This window comes from Artibeus jamaicensis, unplaced genomic scaffold (genome assembly GCF_021234435.1).
Source record: "Artibeus jamaicensis isolate MK-2021 breed Jamaican fruit bat unplaced genomic scaffold, CSHL_Jam_final scaffold_625, whole genome shotgun sequence".
NCBI classification, from domain to species: Eukaryota; Metazoa; Chordata; class Mammalia; order Chiroptera; family Phyllostomidae; genus Artibeus; species Artibeus jamaicensis.
Genome location: NW_026522051.1, coordinates 4,117,083 through 4,132,755, shown reverse-complemented (window position 1 = coordinate 4,132,755; position 15,673 = coordinate 4,117,083). Strand labels below are relative to the sequence as shown.

The 15,673-nt window shown below is 61.3% G+C and overlaps 1 protein-coding gene across 2 annotated transcripts in view; it reads left to right on the top strand.

Moving 5' to 3' along the window:
• The window catches only part of PBX1 (PBX homeobox 1), a 191,705-nt gene extending 177,379 nt beyond the window's left edge, over window positions 1-14,326 (top strand). The window contains exon 9 of one of the 2 annotated variants that reach the window (XM_037167397.2): window positions 10,083-14,326. In XM_037167397.2, coding sequence (XP_037023292.2) covers window positions 10,083-10,175 — 93 coding nt within the window. In that variant the 3' untranslated portion in view covers window positions 10,176-14,326. The remainder of the gene's footprint in view (window positions 1-10,082) is intronic. The other variant, XM_053659379.1, reaches the window with a different exon arrangement.
• The last annotated feature ends 1,347 nt before the right edge of the window (window positions 14,327-15,673 follow it).

Below are 15,673 nucleotides of genomic sequence, written 5' to 3'. Positions count from 1 at the left end.
CTCTCACAAACCACGGTGTTTCCTTTTCCAAGGACACAAGAGGAGGCAACTGCTCCAGAGCCGTAAATAAAGGGGGGTCTGTGTGCTCTGCATCGGAATTAGGGCCTGGAGCTTCCCGCCCGCGTGTGTCTCGGGGCCGAGTGGTCCTGCGGCAGGGTCCCTCGGTTGCACCATTGGTGGACCCTGCCTCCCCCGCTCTGGAGAAACAACAGCGCCACCCAGCAGAGCAGTGCATCTCTGTGGCCGCTCCCACGGGCGGCCCGCCCGCTCGGTCTCCGGGAGCGAGTGAACGCGGCCGGATCCAACTGCGGGGAGTGTCCGCATTGATTCCTGAAGGGGCCGCCTCCTGCCTTCTCAGAAGGAGCTCACGTTCCTTCGCAAGCTTGATTTTGGATAAAATAATTGACCTCTTTTTTAGAAGAATTCCAGCGTTGTTGTTAAATTTGGTACGTTTTTAAAGCCTCTGCTTGTCTCTAGCCTTATTTGAATGGAAGCATTTCTTTTTCACGTTCCTGAAGGACGGTGTTTCGATATCTCAATGCTGTCTCGTCTGGTAGGAAATAAGGCAGAGACACCTGGACCACCGAGCCAGAGGAGGAAATAAATGAATAAGTGCTTTGTTCAACGGAAGGGCTGTCGAGAACCTGCCCACTCTCAGCACCGGGCACACAAGCGCCCACGCAGCCTGGCCCTCGCACCCCGTGAAGTCACGGAGAGCTGGCGGGGGCACCCCACTCAGTCCCCGGCCGCTCGGAGAGGGGAGGACCACGCCACCCGGTGCAGTCGCTGTCCCGTTATCTTAGAGAACCTGGCCGTGGTCATAAGGACAGGAACTGCGTCCAGTCACGTGCCAGCCCACTGAAAGCACGCACGCTGTTGTAAACGTCCACCGGCATTTGCCGTCCTTTCACAGACTTTGCCGATGGCTACACCGATGGCTGCATCTTTTCTCCCAAGCCGTGCTGTCCAAAGGGCTTCTTCCCAGTGCACGCGCTCTGCCCGTGGCCTTCGGCTGTTAGCCACACGTGACCCTGGGGCACTCGGGACACAGCTGATGCGACGGAAAACAGGAATTCTCCAGGGGCCTGAGAGTCCGCTGAACTGAAACAGAAATAGCCACTCGTGGCTGCTGTGTCCGGCGGGGCGCGTCCGAGGCCCCGACAGTCACTTAGTGGCCACCAGAGCTGTAACAGTCGTGGCACAGAGGTGACCGAGCCGTGAGGACAGCAGCCGCGCTCGCACAGAGCCCGGCAAGCGCGCTTTCCGCCACGGTAAGTCTTTTCCTGTGAAAACAGAACTTTCAGAAACTGCACACGAGGAGACGGCTCAGGTCAGCGTGACACGGCGCCTTCAACACCGAAGCGGTTCGGAGGGGAGCGCTCCGATGTGAACCTGCGACGCCTCCGTGGGTTCCAGTTCTGTCAGCGGCAATGGCCGACGCCGGCAGCCTCCAGTTCCTCGATCCCGGCACTTCCTCCAGCCCAGGCAGGCCTCCGGGTCACGCTCCAGGCGACCGAAGCCTCGGCCGGCAGCCTCTGCGTGGCTCTCCGTCCCCTGACCCGCTAGCCTCCTCCAGGTCCGGCCCACACGTCCGTGGCACCAGCGTCCCCTGGGGGCCCGAGAGGTGCAGTCTTGGCCCCCCCCATAAACACCAGCGCTTCCTGTGCCCCCTGCGCCTGTTACCCCAGCCCGCGTGGCCTGAGCAGGAAGTGCTGCCTGCAGCTGCGTGGGGAGTCACTCGCCTCCTCTGCATCACGTTTTCCAGCTACTTGATGCTCTGCCTTCCGAACGTGTGGGGAGGTGGGAAGAGTTTTCCAGTGAAACCAGGGTGCCCAGGGCCGCCTCTCCTGTCCATCCACACCTGCACCCTTCTGTCCGTCTGTCCGCCCATCTCAGTTTGCTTATTTATTTCGAAGTCAGTTGCACACAGCAGCGCACCTTCACCTAAGCGACCACTGTCGGCACTCGAACCGCTGGAGAGAGTGCGGTGCGTCTTTGTAGCTCCCTCCCAAGGTAAAGGTTTAGGCGACTACACGTGCACACTCCCTGCAAGTGTGCATTCTGAGCTGTGACAGGTGTCCCACGCTCGCATACAGATTCACTGCCCTCACTTTCTCCTAGTTTTAAAACGCAAAACAACAGAGAGGAAGAGAGAGCACGTCACCCACAGAACGGTCTGTTCCCGCCTGGCCAGCTGCCCCGCCCGGCCCACCCGAGGCCCCGCCAACCTGCTGTCCGTCACCCCTCACTCTGCTCAAGTCCGTTTTCCATTGAATAGAGCGTTTATTGTACACATGTCTCACATTCTGACTTGGTACGTCTGCTCTTAAAGGGACTTGTGTCCCTTTTCCATCATAAAAACTTACGAAGTATATAGAACTAGAAGCAGATGCTGTTTGAAAGTTAAATCAAACGGCACACCTCCCTCTTTATCTTCCCCATCTCTCTCTCCTCTTTTCTCCTTTGCCCCCCCCAACGTACACAAGCTTCTTATTTGTCAGCATCATCGACCTGTGCACAGGGGGTTCTCTGCGAGAGGATGGGGGCATTCTGTGGAGACCCTGCAAGAGCGAGGACTGTGCTGGGGGGGTGTGGGGAAGGGGGGAACAGGAGGACAGCTGGTCCCGTGCTTAGGGGCCGGGGTAACAGGAGGTCCCCACGTCCACCCTGCCCGTGCTAACTCATAACCTCACCTGGTGCCTGGCAGAGCCCAGCATCTACCAGCGTCTGCATCTGCCCTATACAGACACGGAGACCAGGACTCGGGGACCTGAGGTCGTCCCAGTGCAGCCAGGTGTCCAGAGCCAGGATTCGGCCCCATCCCTCTGCCCCCCAGATGGAGGCCCACCCCTCCGGTCCGTGTGCTCCGCGGAGGGGCGGGCAGAACCGCCCAGGCAGAGGGTCGGTTGTGTTCCTTTGTGATCACAGTTTGGAGCTTGGCCGGTCTGGAAAAGAGCGCTAAGAACTCAGGTTTGATTTCTGTTACGTATTCTTCTTAGGCGGCACATGGATGATTAAGATGAGTTGGTCCTTTTATTAAAATTAAGTCTGAAAATCGTACAGAAGGCCCTGCCCTGGACCCAGCCTGTCGGGCACCGCTGTCTGTCCCACAGCAGGACAGACTCTGGGACCCAGTGTCCTCGTGGGGATTTGTAGGAACCTGGACGTGGATACCGATCCTTTTTTAACCCGGGCAGCTGGTGGCAGAGCAGGACGTGTCTGCCTAGATCACACAGTTTGGAGAAACCCCGAGAGTGTGGTCTCTGCGGCCTGGAAGGAAGAGTGAGGAGGGGCCACGCCACCATCTGTCAGGACGGCCCCTCTGTCCGTCTGTGCCAGGCCTGTGGTGGCGCCTTTCCTCGGGTTCCAGGCCCAGGGCAGCCAGAGGCAAAGAGAAACATGAAAGGGATGAAATCAGAAAAACAGAGAAAGTAGTGCCCAAAGTGGAATGAAAAGCAGAGAAGTGGGCAGAGAGAATGTGCTGCTGAACTGCAGCTGGTGGGAGGGTCCAGGGCCGCTCGGGAAGCGAGATGCCCGGGCAGCGGAGTAAGCAAGGGCGCATGCGTGAAACCCCAGCGGCTACGGACGCAACGGCGGAGGTTAGAAACCAGATCGAGTAGCAGTGGAATAAGCAAGCTTCGTAAAGCAGTAAATTAAAGAACAACCAAAAACAATGTGGGCAGGAAATAGCCCAAACGGCGTTTAATAATTACATTAATAACACTTACTGACTTCTCTCTGTGCTAGGCAGTTTACATGCATTAACTTAGGTGATTCAGGTTTACTGAAACAATTGGGATGGTTTTAAAATGTGAACAAACAGCGGCATCAGAACAGTAACAAGCCTGAAGGTGGGGAGACAGACCGAGGGTGTCCCTTTTCGCTCCTCGTCCAGTGACCATGCTTCTGCTGTTGACAGTCCCCGAGCATCGGGCCCGGAGACTCCTGCCTGGGCCAGCAGCACCGGCCTCACTCCCCCGCTTGCCCGGTCACACCCCGTAAGCCCGGCCTGTCCTGAGGGCACTGCCTGGAGGCCTGAGTGTTCGAGGGACAGAACCTGCAGCCCAGACCCTAGGCCAGTGGGCATCATCCCGCAGTCCCTCTCATGTCACGGGGCTCAGCTCGGTGTCTTCTCGGGAAGCCCTCCCATTCCAGGTCCCCCAGACCATGCCACGTAGTCTCCAGGACACAGGGTCACAATGGGGTGCCTCTCTGATTCTCTCCTCCACTTCCTCTCCAGGCCCCAGGTTTCTGAAGACAAGGGTTTCGCATCCAGTCTGCAGGGCGGGCCTGGTACACGGCGGTTTCTCTAACACGTGCCCTGCGGACGGGGCTGCTGGGACTCCTGTCGGGACACCTGCCTGCCCCCCACCTCCCTCCCCTCCTTCCTAGGCAGCAGGCAGAACTGTGGCTGCATCGTCTGCCTGACCCGAGAGATTTTCACGGTTCTGTGTCTTTTGTTGTCTAGAGAGTCTTTCTCACAAAAGAACGGCCTTTTTCCTTTTTTATTTCCCCGTTTGTACAGCCTAATAGCTACCTTTGAACCCCAACGTGCCTACACCTCGTACCCTGTGACCTTAAGCAGCTCCCCCCAGGGGTCTTTGTGGGCGCACAGGCAGAGGCCCGAGCTGTTCTCCATCCTCTCTCCCCGTGCCTGTCCCCCGGGCAGGTGCTGGCAAAGGGGCCTGGAGCTTGGTCCGCCGCCACTCGTTTGTCCACTCGTTGGGCAGGTGTTGGCTTGGAGGCGGCCACAGGGGGGTTAGGGTGGGGAACAGAGGAAGATCCGCCTATTCCCAGGCACCTCCCACCTCATCTAAGCAAATGGCTTTGTTTATCCCACGACCTTTGAAAGGGAAGAACCACTAGCAAACACTCTTGACAGGTCAGTGCCCTCTGGGGAGGGTTCCCTGACCTGAAGGGACCAGTGACCACCTTGGTCTCCTGCCCAGTCAGCTCTGGGGACTGGCCAAGCCATCTCGGACACACTGACAGAGACCTGCTTTGGGGGTGGACGTACCGTCACACACTTCGTGTGAGCGTTGCCTTTTCTCATCTGGTTCCAGATCAGCGTTCAATGTGGAGCTTTCCAGAAAAGCAGGGAAGGCACACGGAGAACACGTTTGTTCAGCAGCCGTCTGGTGCGTGTGTGAGCGCGTGTTCCCTGTGGTGCGGAGATGCTCAGGTTACGTCCGACGTGTGGCTGCTCCTTTGACTGGAAATCTGTTGCGGGTGTTTCCATGTCGCTGACCATCTGCTCAGACGTGGCTCTGGGACCTTCCCGGGGGCCTGCCCGCCGCACGGACAGTCTGTAATTCGCTTAACGGTCTCTACCATGGGGCGTGCGCTGCGAGCCGGTCCTTTCCTTCACTGCTGTTACTACTGCAGCGAACGTCACAGCACAGATTAAGTGTCTATTTTCTCTTCCCTCCTTGAATGCATTTCTGGAAATGGAGTTGATGGATCAAAGGACATGAACCGTGGATTTTTCTCCTGGACGCTTCTGTTGAGTTGTCATCCCACCAGCAGTCCAGGGCCCCGTCCCTCACGAGCTCACTGCTGCAAGCTGGGGGGGGGGGGTTCGCGTTAGCCGGTTGCCGAGTTACCAAGTGGCGTCACGCTGGGTCTCTGTGACTCCTGGGGGGGGATGTTCATTTGCATTGGCCTTAGAGGCGTGTTCTTGAAACATCCATGTTCTTCTTACTGCTCCCTGGAACTACACAGTAAGCTGATCACCCGGTGCCGCACTTGGAAACAGCTGGAAACAGAGCAAACTCTGTTTCTGAGTGGTGGGGGCGCCTGTGGAGGGCGGCCCCCACTCTCCTGATTATTTCTGCGGAGGGGTCTTTGGAGTGAAAGCCGGACCGTGATCGTAGGAAGAGCAGAGGCAGGTGTGCGAGCGAGACGGGCGTGGGCCTAGAGGAAAGAACCAGCACGTAGAGCTCGTTTCCCGTTACGTCCACCAGTGAAACACCCAGGGCTGTAAAACTGAACCTAAGCATTTTCCAGAAGAACCTACAGCCGACCGGAACGTTCGCCACACACCGGGTGTGGCCCTGGGTCCTCGGGCTCTGACGTCACGTGACCCCCGCCCTGCCCCTTCCAGCCCCGGAGGTTGCCACTGCTCACGTTTCCGGGACGATTTAAAAGGGAAAAAAATAACATTTAAGAGTCAACCCACTGTACCTGTGGGAGAGAGTTCCGAGTCCCGGGGGACGTGCCGAGGGGCGGTGCGGGTGCCTGCGGGAGTCGAGGCACATGGGAGGTGTCCGGCCTTTGCCGTCCTGTCTGTGAACAGGATTCTCCACGGGAGAACCTCCTCCCCCACCCCCAGCAAACGAGGCGCCTTGGAGGCGGCTCTGATGGGCACCACCGCCCGCACCGTGTCCCCACCCCCACTGGCCTGACGGCCACACGCACTGAGTGGCGCTAGCGCGCGGGGAGCTGCGCCCTCTCCAATGCAATTAGGGCCCCGGGAGAGGTTGGGCGCGTCAGGGGAGATGAGGGCCCTGAAAGTTCCTGTCGTGATCACAGCCTGCGCCTCCCACAAATGATAGTCTTCGAAATGAGGGGCTGCCAGCCGGGCCTTTGTGGCTCCGTCTCCGTGACGGCACGCAAATTGCTACTAACGTCCTCGGCGCACTTGACGCCCGTCCCCGGGACGTGGGGTTGGCTCGTGACTCCCCAGGGCCTGTCACGGTTAGGCGGGCCTGGGTGTCCCCCGCGAGGGTGTGCGCTCTCGCAGACCCGGTCACGTGGAGGGGGTGTGGTCTCCGCGTGGCCTGAGGGGGCGGCGCCAAGTCAGGGGCCGCTGGGGCTGCGTGGGCGGCTGAGACGTGCCCTGCACCCGAGCCGTCAGGCTTGGCTGTGGGGGCGAAAGCGACGCTCGTCAGTCCCACCGTGGGAGGGAGCGTGCACACTGGGTTCCTGGGTGCTGTGTCGTCTGAGCGTGTGTTTGCACGTGGCCTGGGGGTGGGCGTGTTGTGGGCTCTGCAGCTCCGAGTGCGGGCGTGTTCACTCGGACACACCCAGTTTCTTCACCGAGACACTCGTGTGCAGCTGAACCAGGCCCAGCCGATCTTCCTTCACCCGTAGGAGTTAAACCAGGCAGGTCTTCGGTCTTAACTCCCCGTGGGGACGTGCCAGCTCCAGAGTCCCCGAGTCTGCGGGACGTGGAGAGCCAACGCGTCAGGGCCGCGTCTGCCCTGTGAACCCAGATGGGAAGGCACGTGGCCCCGACCTGGTGGCTGCACCGCTGGGTCCTGGGGTGGGAGTGCGGTGTGTGGTGAGTCTTGGCCCTGAGGGGTGAGGGGCACGGGCCCTCCAGGCCCTCTGGGGACCGCCTGTGTCCTGTGCATCGTGGGACCCCCGCTGATCAGCAGCGGTGACCTGGGGACTTCCAGACTCTCTGCCTCTTCATCCTTGGGCCTCGTGGAGACCGCCCCGCGTTTGGAGGAGGTGTGAGGCTTCGGGGCCACAGCAGGCAGGACCCGCTCCCTTTCTAGCCAGTTTCTCTAAAAACGAAACAGTGATGTAAACGTTGAACACCCCCTTATGTCTTCCCCGACCCTGACCCTCCGAGCCACTGACTAACGTTGGGGTTGGGCCAGGCACTGGGGGGAGTGGCTCGTAGCCAGGGAGGAGCCGCCCACCGTGCTCATGGTCTGGTGGACGGTGCAGACATGGGCCGGGACATGCCCGGTGGCAGCGTAGGTGCCCGTCAAGCACAGGCGGAGGGTGGCTGCCGGGGGAGACGTTGCCGGGGACACATGGGGCGAGGACTCGAACACTTGAGGTTGAAAACAGCCCAGCAGGGGGTGTGTCACCGGGCACATGGTGTCTTCGGGTGATGGAGGGGCATGAAGTGGTCCCTCCATTATGGGAACTGCTGACTCACCCGGTGGCCGAAGCAGGGAGCAGGGTCGGGGACATCGTGGGCCCGACAAGGACACCGGACCTCGTCTGGAGGCTCCTGAACATGGAAGCAGGGTGGGGACAGAATCCGAATCCCACTCTGGAAAGATCCCAGCGTGAGCTGGGCTGGGCCGGGCCAGGCCTGGACCCGTCTGCCACTGTGGGGTTTCCCAGGAGGCGGCGTCTGCGGCCCTGCGGGGACGCTCCAGGGCGCCCAGGGCTTCTGCGAAGCACACTCTGAGTGTCGGGAAAACGCAGGCATATTAGAGAACCTGGGGGAGGGGACGCCAGCCTCACTGGCCTGGGCACGTCCCCCCAAGCCTCGTCCCGGGTCTCCGCTGCCGGCACACGTCTGCCGTGTGCGGCTTGGCCCCTCCCGGTGCTGACGGCAGCGGCTTTGTGGCACCTCGGTGTGTCCAGGTTGCCGTTGAGAGTTTGTTAGTGCGAGGCTTCTGTGGGCTGTCACAGCAGGTGACGAATTCTCTGCATCGGCAGAGAGTGAGGGCTCTGCAAGTTGGGCTTGGGGGAGACAGTGGGGGGCGGGCGGTCTCAGCCAAAGCGGGTCCCTGTCATCCCGGTGTCCTCCTGTCCCAGACCGAGTCCAGGATGCACGATGCCTCTCCCTTTAACCAGCACCCACCCTCTGCCTCGTGGCTTCGTTTAGCACACTCACACCTGCCTGCCCGCCCGTCCATCCACACGCACACACAGCGATGATTAGGACAGACTGTAATCACCCCCGAGGGACAGCGGTGGGCACCTGCGTTCTGTTAAATACCATATTGCATTTGCGATGGCGAATACCGGGTTTGCAAATAACATCCCAGCCCATCTCAACTCTTAGAGTCACAGAAGATAAACGGCCTCACCCAGCAGGAGGCGCTGTCCAGCAGAGATGGGAGCGGGAGGAGCCCGGGGCAGGGGCAGTGACTCCTGGGGCCACCACGGAGGGGTTGACCTGCCCTGGTGGGTCCAGGTCTCTCGCGGTTGGGCGAGGAGGGAAAAGATGGCCTCGCGCTGCTGGGAGCCGCTCTGGAGTGAAAGCCCGGCTTTCTCCGGGGCCGTCGGAGCATCTCGCGGGCAGGCCGAGGGGAAAGAAAGCAGGTGGATGAGGGCCTGCAGCCCTCTCCCTTTTACCCTCTCAGGAAGGGGGCGCCAGCGAGCACCGGCCAGCGCCCCTCAGGGCAGCCGTCGCAGGGGCCAGGTCCTCCCAAGTGGCAGTGGTCACACCTGCCCGTGACCCCCAGTATTTCAGGGAATGCAGCGGCATACACTCCGTTGGCCGGGGGGTCGGACACCTGCCCTGCGCCTCCATCTTGTTCAGGGTCGAGGGCTGTTCACGCCAAAGGGACCCGCACGCCTGCCTCCCCGCGCGTCACAGGCGTGGACAGGCGTGCCACCGGGGCCTGAGGCGGACTCTCTCAGAACACCGACGTTGACCGGATGCTCCTGGGCGCAGAGGGGCAGGAGGACGGTCCGCAGACCGGGGTCGAGCCCCCGCCCCTGCTCACGGCCTCCTGGGGTGTCCCCACGGGGGCCGTGCGAGGGCCTGGGCACCGTCCTCCTGTTCTCTGCTGTCGCCTCTGTTCCAGGCTCTCCTCCAGGGGGCCTCTTCCAGGAAGCCCCTCCTGATGCTCCACCAAGATGGGGTCTTGCCTTCATGGAACCTCCCCACAGCCGGGTTATAGCGTGATTAGGTCCTGCCCTGAGTTACAGTCCAGTCCTGTGCCGCATGTCCCCTCCCGAGGACGTGAGCGGTGTCCCATCCGTCGTCCGGGGCCAGGGACTTGGAGTGGGTGCCTGCAACCCCATGGCCTAGGGGCACCTGAGCTGGAAAAGACCTTAGGAAGCAGTTGGGGGGCCTGTTTTTCTTGGGGGGGACCCGAGGCCACTGGGGTGCGTATGCGTAGCTGGAGTTACCCCTGGGGCTCAGGCCCCTGCCCTAGGGCCATTGTTACACCCGCCCCGGGGCACGGGCGGTCCTGGGTGGACAGGGGCTTGAGGGACCCTGTGCGCAGAGCTGCGGGGTGGGCGCGACCCACCACGGGCGCAACTCACTGACAGGCGTCCGTGTGCACGGCAGGGCAGCGGGCCCCGCACTGTCGCTGCCCTCCGGTGCCCACGCCGCCGGCGCTCACTGGGCACTGACGTCTCTCTCTCTGCCCTTCCAGGCTAACGGAGGCTGGCAGGATGCAACCACCCCCTCCTCAGTGACGTCCCCCACAGAAGGCCCTGGCAGTGTTCACTCCGACACCTCCAACTGACCTCCCCGCACGCGCGTCCCAGCCAAGCCCGCGCCCGCCGGCAGGGCCGAGGGAGGGCGCCTCCCCCGCCGGAGCGGTCAGCCTGCAGGCGGAAGCAACCAGCAGACACGCGCGCCTCCGTCCCTCCCCCGGGGGACCGCTGCTTCAGCCACTCTGGACACTCTTTATACTCTGTCCCTTTTTTCTGGGTAGAAACCGCCCCTCCCCGCCTCCAGCTGCCAGCCCGGCGTCCGTCACCTCCCTGCCCTCTGTCCTCGGCCCCCGGGTCCCTGCCCCCACATGTCACCGAAGGATATTTTCAACAATTAGAGGAATTTAAAGAGGAAAAACACAAAGAACGTAATAAAAGTGTTTGTACATTTCCATGCTGGTGGTCTGAGGAGCCAGGTCCGCCCCTCCAGGCCCTCGGTCCCGGGCAGCCTGCGACCCCGTCACCGTCACTGCTCGCACAGGAACTCGCCACACCGCCCCGCCCTTCTCTCAGCCCCGTCATCTCTGGGGACTGGCACAGCCGCCTCCCGAAGGTGCCCGCTACCCGGGTGCAGCTCCACCAGGCTGATTCCAGGCCGGAGGCCAGCGGCAGGAGAGGGCTCCAGAGCAGAAGGGCGGCGGCACCTCCCCATCGGCCCGGAGCAGCCTGGGCAGAGGCCCAGCCAGCGGAGGCCAGAACCTACCGCAGAGCCAGGTGCGGGCCAGGCACGGTGATGACGGTGCCGGGCGGAGGAGAGGGCCCGCGTCCTGAAACCCTGCTGCGGCCCTGCGCACTGCCCGAGGCCGGTCACCTGTGGAGTGCGGACACAGTGCAGCGCCTCGCCCGCCCAGCAGAGGGACCTAGCGACTCCGCGGGCGGCTCCCAGACACCAGAAGCTCTGCCGGCAACACCTGTGCTCCAGAGTCCACACCACGCCCGCGCACGGGCCGGGCTTCCAGTGCCCCTCCTCTTGCTCACGCCCCTCAAGCCTCGGGGAGCCTGGCACGGTGCTGACGGCGTCTGCCGCGCACTGGGGACACTGCGTGGCTTGGCTCACCCGGTGCTCTGTGGCATGAGTCCCATTCTGGAGGAGACGCCCGTGTGAGAACATGGACGGCAGGCTGCCCACTGGCTCCCGGGAGGACCTGTGAGTGACGGAGGCAGGAGGGGCCGTTCCCAGTGAGGCCCCGGCGGTGAGCTCTGTGCCCTGGGACTGTCCACGGGAGGCGAGTGTGCCGGAAAGCTGTCCCCCGTGTCACCTGAGCTTGTGTCCTCTGTAGCCGGCTTTGCAGCAGTCAGGGTGGCAGGTCTGCCCCTTTGGGGGGGCGCAGTGGCCTGGGCTCGGCAGGGGCATGAGACAGACGCCGCTTCCTTTGTGGCCGAGGTGTAAATGTGAGTTCAGGAAATGGTGTATCTGAGATACACCGGGTCGAGGTGTGGGGGGCAGCGGCGCTCCTGGGCTAGCTTCTGGTTTGTGTCCGAGCCCGATGCCGTCACCGTGGGCACAGAGAGAAGGGTCTTGTTGCTCTTCTGTTTGATTTGGCCTGTCGGGTTCTTGGAGTAGAGATCAGGCCCCAACTGGGAAGCTCCGGCCTGGGGAGCTCGGCCTGTGCTTCAGTCCTTCGGGCGGCCGTGTAAGTGCTCAGTCCCCGGTCGCGTCCACCCTGCCCGAGGGGCTCCTGGGTGGGTGGGTGAGACCCCAAGGAGTGAGGCTGGCCCCTAGCAGGTCCAGGACGCTGCTCGGGGCCCGGCGGTCAGGAACAGGAGCACCCACGTGTGCGTGGGGGGGTGCACGGGTGAGGGAGGAGTCGGTGCGGCAGGAGCCCAGGCTGCTCACCGGCGCCGTGATCCGACTGGGTGCCAGCCGGGTTTCCGAGAGGGCCTGTCACCGGACGGCCCGAGGTGGCAGGGACAGGAGTGCAGTGCCCGCAGCAGCTGCACCGATCGCCACTGTCACCTGCAGTCCCTGTCCCTCACCCGCCTCTCCCTCCGCGGCCACACTGACGTCTGGCTCGGTGGCCACGAGGTCTCTTGTTCAGGAAAACGTGAGAGCAGAGCCTTTCGAAGGGCGGGGCCCACCTGGGAACCCCGCCCGCCGTCCGCGCCCACCCACCCACCAGGCCCACGTGCCCCTGGGGCCTGCCCACCTGGGGCCCCTCCCGCTTTCCCGTTCCCGCCCCGCACTGCCCGCAAGGGGTGGACGCCCACGCCGCTCCCGGCCGGTGGCGCCTCCTCCGCACAGTTTTCCTTCTGCTCGGCTGGTGGGTCTTTCCTTTGCCGGCTGCCTTTTCTCTCACGTGCCCCGCCTCCTCTCTCCCTTCCGAGTTTTATTTTTCTGCCCAGAAAAACCTGACTTCGATACCAAAAAAAGATAAAACTACGGAAACTCAAATTTAAAAGAAAAAACTTTAAAAAAAACAAAAAAAAAACTCGACGATCCTCTCAGCTTTATTAACATTTTCCATTGCTTCTTGCGAGTCATGTCTCGTTCTTTGTAGTACCGATGACGAACATTTGGTGAGGAATGTTCCTGTATATTCAGATAAAGGAAAAAGAACCAAAAAAGCGGTCTGAATTTAATAGTGTTTATAACGAAAGTTTTTACAGCGCCCCTCATCGCACGCGACACAGGACGGGACCCCCTCCCCTCCCGGGCCGACGCCCTCCATGCACCCCGCGTCTCTCTGGCACCGCACTGCCCACGTCTGCCACCCTCCCCCCTTTTTCTTTTCTTTTCTTCATTTGTGAATTAGTTCAAGAATGCTAGACCAGTGTCGAGTTGTGCACACCCATCTCCTGTTTCACGATGTTTAAAAGTGACAGTTACTCATTTTGTAAACTAAGAAAAATAAACAAAAGGCTGGGGTAGTGAGCGTTTCCTAGAGGTGCAGCCTGACACACCGTTGCGTTTCTTAACTTTGAGACCCAGAGATAAATTCTTTCCTTTACTCCTGCTCTTGAAAATATAACAAGAAATAATGTTTCGTTTTGTGTTACTTTTGGTTTGTTTATGGGGGGGCTTTTTTCTAACCGTCAGGGCTGTGACCTCGCTGTGTCGGGTCCGAACACGTGCATGACACAGGTGATGTGAAGCTTGGGCGGCAGAGGGGCGGTTTCTTGCTGCTTCTGTTTGGTCTCGGGACTGAGTGGGCGTCACAAAGAGCGGGCCCTCGTGCTGCCCGTGGCCCACCTGCGTGTGGAGGGCGTGACCCCCGCCGTGCTGGGGAAAACCACCACAGGGGCTTCCCTCCCCTTCGGCCGCTTAAAAGTTCACAGCGCCAGCCTGGGGACCTTTCACCACCGAGTAGGGAAAGGTTTTTGCCTCGTTGATGGCGAACGTCACGGCGAAATGCCTTCTTTTCTTTCATACTGATTAATGATGACATTCTGGGTGCCTCTCCCAGCCAGAGAGGGTGCTCCTTGCAGAGGACGCCCTCGGGCGGTGCGGGCGGTGGGCACCGAGGGCCGGCCGGGGTCAGGCTGTTGGGCGAAGAGCTGGGGGGACGTGGAGCCCGAGTCCCGGGACTCCTGGGCTGGGCCTTTCGGCAGCTGTGAGCAGCTCGGAATGTTTTTATTGGTCACGAGGAAAAGAAGGCAGTAGGGCCGCAGTAGGGCCAGGGGAGACTTCGTGTGAACATCTCCCATCTCCCAAATGACTGAGTGTTCGGGAAGCAGCCAGAACCGGAGTGAGAGATGGGGGTGGGGGGCAGAGTTGGGCCGCGGTGCTGCTGCCCCAACGCCGCCCCCTAGTTTGTAAGTCACAGCGCGTGACGGGTTTCACATCACCTTGGTGGCTTCACTCCCTAGCGCAAAGCTCTCTGGAATCTTTTTTGTAACCTTTTTTCCCTCTTTTTTTGTTAAAGTGAATAAAACATTCGATGTGTCCCTCCCTTTCTCGCTTACCCCTCTTTATTCTCCTTTGGCATTTCCAGTTATTTTGAAGTGTTTGCCTTTGGTTGTTGGTTGTGTGCCCTGCCCCCGCCCCCGCGAAGCTCTGCTCTGTTTTGGTTTTGGAAGTTGAGGCTTCTCCGCCCCCCTGAGAGCACAGGCTCCGCCCCCCTCCATTCTGGCTGAGGTTCGTGTTCTCCGGTGATGCTAACACGGTGTAGGTTTTACAGTCTCCTAATTTGTACTGGTAATGCATACTCCAAATAAATAGTTTCTTTTGTTGCAAAAAGCACGCCTGTGTGCTGTCTTTTCTCTGGTGTACTGGCCCTGCCCCCCCCACCCAGGACTGGGTTCCTGTGCAGTATGGGCTGCATGGTTCCCCTGATCATTCCAAAGTCCAGGCACGGTGGCCGTGGGGTACATGACCTCAGGGGCCACCAACCTCACCCAGGAAGGAGCGGAAGAAGGGAGACGGGGAGGGAGCAAGGATCGTTTCGAGAGCAAGTAGTGGCTCTGCCACAAGAGGGAGCACCCCGTCCTGTCCGCTTGTCAGTGACCGGCCGCCCCCACCAAGCACCAGCTAGAAGTCCAGGGAGGGCCCCCAATAAATCTAAGCCTGGGTCGGCCATTCGCCCAGCGACGCTGCCCCCTTTCTCTCGTCTGTGGCCGGTCAGCGCAGACCTGTGGGGCCCGGGAGGTGCTTCCATGGAAGGGCGCCAGCGTCACGCACCTGGCGAGTGACGACACGGCTGTGTCGTGTCCCATGGAAGCCCCCCCCCCCCGGGGACTCACCAAACCTTGGAGGCCTGGTCTGGTAGCATTTGGTGTCTCCAAGTTCCGGCTGCAACGTCCCCTGGGTTGCAGCACCGAGTCCCCACGCGAGCAGGAGGGTGGGGTTTCTGCCCGGCGTCCACCCGGGGGTGGGGGTGGGTGTTCACACCCACTGCCTTTCCGCTTCCACAGACGGCCCAGGGTGCCGGTCACTCACCCTCCCCCCCGATTGCGACTCGATTCTAATGAGCTAAAGCAGCGAAGGCAGAGAGCCAGTGGGGACCAGATTATCGGTTCTGTCACGGCCGGCGGAGGCTCTGTGACAAGGCTGTGGGCTGAGTTGGTTGGCAGAGCCTGGCCCGGGCAGAGCGTGGGCAGAGCGCGGCCGGAGCGGCCTCCCGCGTGTCGGAGGACGGGGGCGCACGGGGAGGGCCAGCCCGCAGGGCAGCCTCGGCCGCTTCTGCCTGCAGTTGCCTGGGCATCTGTGGGCCTGCCCACCCCGCCGGCTGATCAGTCAGAGTGATACTCACTGTTAGAGCCGAGAGACCAAAAGCCACAGCGTGTCAAATGCAGGCGGGCCTGTCCCCTGTCGCAGCCTGACCCAGACTTTGCAGGGCCTGGTGCCGCACCGCCAGGCGGTGACTCTGGAGCGGCTCCTTCCAGGCTGTGGCGCCCGGCCCCGCCCTCCCGAATGTGTCCTCCTCCCTGGGGGGCGACAGGAGGAGTGGGTGTGAAGAATCACCTGTCCTTGGAAGCCTGGGCCTCCCACTCACATTCCAAATGCCCCACGGGCGGGGGCAGGTAGCCCCTTCCTGGCTCTGCGGCCGCTCAGCAACTGCTCAGCCACCTGTCACACTCAGTGACCGAA